The 5,590-nt window shown below is 36.2% G+C and overlaps 1 protein-coding gene across 1 annotated transcript in view; it reads left to right on the forward strand.

The window, feature by feature from the left end:
• PRRG4 (proline rich Gla (G-carboxyglutamic acid) 4 (transmembrane)) overlaps positions 1–4,217 on the forward strand; it is a 6,550-nt gene extending 2,333 nt beyond the window's left edge. The window contains exons 2-5 of the mRNA XM_009581454.1: positions 860–1,023; positions 2,285–2,333; positions 3,053–3,188; positions 3,989–4,217. Coding sequence (XP_009579749.1) covers positions 860–1,023; positions 2,285–2,333; positions 3,053–3,188; positions 3,989–4,217 — 578 coding nt within the window. The remainder of the gene's footprint in view (positions 1–859; positions 1,024–2,284; positions 2,334–3,052; positions 3,189–3,988) is intronic.
• Positions 4,218–5,590: the final 1,373 nt, after the last annotated feature.

The following is a 5,590-nucleotide window of genomic DNA, read 5'->3' on the forward strand; positions in this document are numbered from 1 at the left end:
AAGAAGCCGTAGCAAGAGCAGGCTAAAACTTGACTATGGAAAATGCCTGGTGAGAAAATGCATTCCTGTATTCCAAAGCCTTCTATAATTTCACTTAACTCTTCTGGAATCTCACCTCACAACGTACTCCATGAGGCCTCATGGAGCCTGTAATAAGCACAAAAGAAGAAAAGAATTAAATGGCTTCAGAAGTGCCTGTTGTCAGTAAAACTTCTATCACAGACTAATTTAAAACAAATAAACTTGGCAACCTTTACATAAAACTTGCTGCCACGATTGTGGAAAGTGAACAAATGCAAAATGAATAGAACTCTGCTGCCATGACTCAAAATCCAAATTCCATAAACAAAATTTGGAACTCAAAGATACCAGAATATTGATAAACGTCTATTGAGGATTCTTTAGAAGGAAGAGTTTTTTGGGTTTTTTTCCTTTTTTTCCACCCTTGCCTCCTTTCTCCAGTAGGTCAGTGTCTTGCTGGGTTTGCATCCGACTGAATTTCTGCTTTATGTGACTACTACTTTGTTCTTAAGAGCTCCAGTAAAAAACTTATGCCCACATCCCAGAGGGATAATACCACAACTTACACAACAGCTGTCATGAAAATGAAATTCTCTTGGCCGGTATAAGGAATAGCTGAAATGCTTCATGAGAAAGGAAAATATGTTTATTTTATATTGCATAGGTAGAAAAGTTAGCAGTGAAGAAGACATTTTAGGAGGAGACCTTGATGTTTCTTTCCCTGTATGTAGTTGAGAGATGCTAGGGGAAGAAGGGGTCTCAGTGTGCTCTGTTAGGATATTAACCATCCTTTAAAAATACCAACTTGTTTTAAATCAACTTGATTTTTTTTTGTTAGTGTTCACATCAGAAAAGGAGGCCAATTTATTCATTGGACGGCATCTTCTGAATAACAGATTTGATTTTGAAGCATTCACAGCGGATAACCTGGAAAGAGAATGTTTTGAAGAGCTGTGCAATTATGAAGAAGCGAGAGAAATTTTTGAAGACCCTGATACAACGGTACCTGTTCAAACTGAATTTAATATACTGAAGGAGGTTATTGACTAAATCATTACTGTACCTAAATACTGTAGCCCTTCTGAAAACAGCACTTAAAATGATTGCTTATTTTACCGTAAAAGTAGAGGCCCCAGTTAGATGGGGTTATTGCTTTAGATACACAGTGAATACACCTGAATGTGTACTATTGTCTTAAAGACTTTAGATAAGGGCTCAAATTCTGCAAACAAATAGAAATGAAACTTCAGACGTACTGCTTGTGGATATACCTATATGTGTTTTCAGAATCTCTTTTTTTTTTTAGTAACTTCTCAGCATCCAATTTGACTGTGTTCCACATGCTCTATATATTAATTGGCTGATTGTGTCCTTGTGTCATGCCAAAGAAGTGTTTTAGAAAAGAGGAGTATGCAGCAAATCCGCAGTTCAGCTATTGCTGAGTATTCCTATAGCATTATCTTCTAAATTGCTACCTATATACAGCTTGGAAGAAACCTGGTATAAAAAAAAAAAGAGAATAATATGTAAGAAAGCTTTCAGCCCAATTATGGAACGTTATGATTGTCTGAAGACTGGCTCTTGCTGCATGCAGCAAGAATCTCTTTGTGATTCTAGGTGTGCTCTGCACTAACCTGCAGAAAGCGCAAGGAATACACTCCTATTCTGAAAGCGGAAATGCTAGTTTGCCATTGCTAGCATTTTCCTAAGAAAAAGGTGAAAGTGTTAAATCAGAATCTTGGAGTCTTTTGCTGGGTAGCAAAAGTGGAAATTATAGCTAAACACATTTAATGCATAACAGCCATGCAACATGAAGGTTTTTCTCTTAAATGAATCCCATTATTTTTCATAGCTGATACGAATTCAATTACTGATGTGAATTCAAATACTGTTCATGCAGATGTCTGATTCTTAAGAACTTGGCTTTGCCTCATTAATAGTCTTCTGTAGGGATTAACTGTAAGCATTTTTTTAGTCTCAGAATATATGCTAACTTCTACTGTAATCAGGCAGAAATATGCAGTAACATTGGACAATTAAATGAACTTTTCTTTTTCACCAGCTGGCATGTTCTTCTTTGTGAAATTGTAATTTTTATGCAAACTTGAATGTATGAGAAAAATACAGTGGGATAAGCAAGTACAGATCCTTCAGCAGAAAAAAATTCCTAAATTTTGCCCACAGTACCATATTAAAAAAGAAATTGTCAATAAGCCTGCCAATTATGTAGCTCATATAAATCTGATCTTTTTTGGTTTTATAGATGGATTTTTGGAAAGACTATTCAACTAAAGGCCCTAAAATAAAAATAGGTAAGTCATCTTTTTATTCTTTTCTTATATTGCAATATTTTATGTTTGTTTTAATAGTACATTCTTAAAAATACGCCATGCATTCAGTTAGCAAAATCAGAATTGATCTTCTTACTGAAATTTACTGTGAACTGTGCAAGTATATTGCATTATCTGATACAATAAAACATACTCATTGAAGCGTCTCACAGTGGGATCCATTACAAGTCTGTAGGTAAAAATAATGTGAATTTTGTTGTCCATTTCTTTGTTTTATTACACAATTGGTAAACTTTGCAGTAATTCTGTGGCTGCTTCCTATGGTTTGGTTTGGTTTTGTTTGTCCCGCCCGCCCCCCCCCTTCTTTAATAGTCTGATTCAGGTTCAGAGTAGTCTTATGCCAGATGTTTTATTAAAAAATGGTCAGTATGACTTGAGGAAGGATCCACAGCTTGATCAAGGTCACAAGTACATGAAGTAATATTTGAAAGGGATTAGAAGACAGACTTCTCAACAGTTTTATGTACAGAAAAGGGAATATCTACTCACTTTTGCTTTAAGCTGAATGTGAATGATATTCTTGGGTTGTGTTGCACAGATATGGCTTCTCACCACAAGCTAGACATTTGTGGAAAGGAACAGCTTTATAGCACAGCAAAATTAGTATTTCACAGTACGTACTGTATACTATGTAGATGGAAAGAACACATAATGAAAATAACCAATATTTTTATCTTCAGGTGACGAGACACTACGAAAGATTAATGTTACAGGACTTCTCATCAGTCTAGTTGCTGCTGGAGTACTGTTAGTTATAATTGTACTGCTTATCTTCTACTGCTGCAAAAGTAGATGCAAATCAAGGCAACCACCAGGGTAAGGAATTTCATTGCCTAAAAAAAAAAACAACCCACCAAAACAAACTCTTGCTTAAGAGTGGAATTTAAAAATCACGGTGGGTTGGTCTAACTGTATTCTCAGAGAATCCAATGGGAGTTCTAGTTCTTACTTTCCTGGAAGCAAAGTTAGGTGAGCACTAGCAGTAGTTATGCTGAAGTTAATTAATAACACAAAAACATAAACCACCACTTGCATGGCTGATGTACCTTTGGTTTTTTTTTTTGTGCGTTCTTGGTTCGAAAATCTTCTTACTAAAAAGATGGAATAATTTTAATAGGTTGGGGCCTGCAATGGAAAGCCTAATGTGTTCTGTTTGCTCTTTAAAGTAGGGTGTATGCTCTTCATGGCATGTAGTCTACCTCAGATGTGAAATGAAGTAGATTGGAGGAAATGTTTCTCTACCAATTCTCTAGCCCTCCTTGTTCCTTTATCCTAAACTTGAAAAGCATACAAGAGGATTCTGTGCTTCGTCTTCCCTATAAATTTCACATTACTGAGCTTTTCTTACCCTGTGGTTTGGAAAGAGTATTTGGCTTCTGGTCTTTATGATCATTGAAGGCAAGTGTTTTTTTGGTGGTGGTTTTTTTTGTTTGTTGATGGGTTTTTTGTTTGTTTTGGTTTTGTGGGGGTTTTTTGTTTGTTTGGTGTTGGGGTTTTTTGGGTTTGTTTTTTTTTGTTGGGTTGTTTGTTTTTTTTTTTTTTACAACTAAGACTTTATATTCTTTCTTCCCTTTAAAACAGAAGCTGCCACTTATAATGCTGTTAACTTTGTTTAGGTACTTGGATTATGTAAGAAGTAGAAGACGTAATTCATCTAGCATCTTCAGAAGGCATGAAGAATTTTCTTTAAACCCACTTCCTCTCAGAACTGATGATTCAGGACTACCAACTTATGAGCAAGCAGTTACTTTAGATGGACAACACGACGTGCCACCACCCCCTTATCCAGGGCCCCCAAAAGGGGCACGGGTGTTTAAAAAGTCTATGTCTCTTCCTGCCCCTTAGTCACAAACCTCCTTCTGGGGTGAGGGGGGATTACTGAAACATACTTTTTTTAAAAAGTGTGTGCTACCTTGCATATTGCAAGACAGTTTACAAAAATGTGAAAGATCTTTAGCACAACTAGGAACAAGTGAAAATCCCATTTGGGAAAAGAGGTGATCTGTTGCAAAGGCTGCAGGACTATTCTTTGCACAAGGTTATTGCGCGAAGAGGATGAAATGCATAAAGAATACGTCTTGCACTGCCACCCACTTCCATATGCACTTTGAGCCATCCCATCATACTATAGATGTTTCATTAATAGTTTCATCTTTTATTTCTTTAGAAGGAACAATATTTTAATTGGTTTTATTGACACTAACCATTTTTTGTGACTGTTCATACTTTAAACCACCATAAGAAGTCTACTCTGTTGTTTGATATATTCACTTCATTGCTGTGTGAATTTTATATTCATTCTAGTAATAGATTCGAGTATGAAAATTATTTCATTATTTGATCTTTCAAATGTACATATATTACTGCTTCTGGATTACCCTGGTTTGTTTTAGACATTGCTGGTTAACACACTACTCGATTTGTTGTATTTTTGTGATTATAATTTTGGATGAAAAGGAACGATTAATTGCATGGCACATTACCCATTCAGACAAAGTATACTTTTATCAAATGGTTTTGGTATTCACTTCGACCTGGTATTTAGTGCTGAACATGTAGAGTATTATGGGTCAGGGGATGTTAAGCAAATAGCTAGAGATTTGTCCCTTGTTAAAAAAGTACTCAGGTTTCACAGATAATACTTCTCTTGCAGTTTGAAAATTTAAATGTTGAAAAAAACATGTAGCTTGTGGAATCAAAGACCAAACTACCCCAGAGAAGCACTTCGCATAAGTATGTATTGCCCTACTGGGATGACAAAATGATACTTTTAAGTAGAATGAAACATCATACTAGATAAATAACCAGTATCCACAGAGAAATAGTCAAGAATTTCAGGGAGTTACTGGTTAACTGTATCAACGCAATTTCTGTATCTTAGTTGTAGCCACCCTTAATTTTACGTCTTATTAAAATATCAACCCCCAGCATTTTATGGCCTACAGATCTTGCTGAGCAAGTCACAGACCAACATTGCTGTCCCTTTACCTCCTCGTCAAATGGCACCATAGTGGAAAAGGCTTCCGCTAGCCACAGGAAGCCATATTAGAGGGTCTCACAGGCAACATGTCAGGCGGGTGTTTTCTTGTATTACAGTAGCTATATAGTTGGACACATGCAATGAAGTTTTTTAAGAAGCAATGAAATCCACCCCCCCCACACACACTCCCATTTGGCCAATGCTGACAGCAGCAAGTGGTATTTTAATTTGGTACCTA

This window comes from Fulmarus glacialis, unplaced genomic scaffold, assembly GCF_000690835.1.
Source record: "Fulmarus glacialis isolate BGI_N327 unplaced genomic scaffold, ASM69083v1 scaffold6227, whole genome shotgun sequence".
Lineage (NCBI taxonomy): Eukaryota > Metazoa > Chordata > Aves > Procellariiformes > Procellariidae > Fulmarus > Fulmarus glacialis.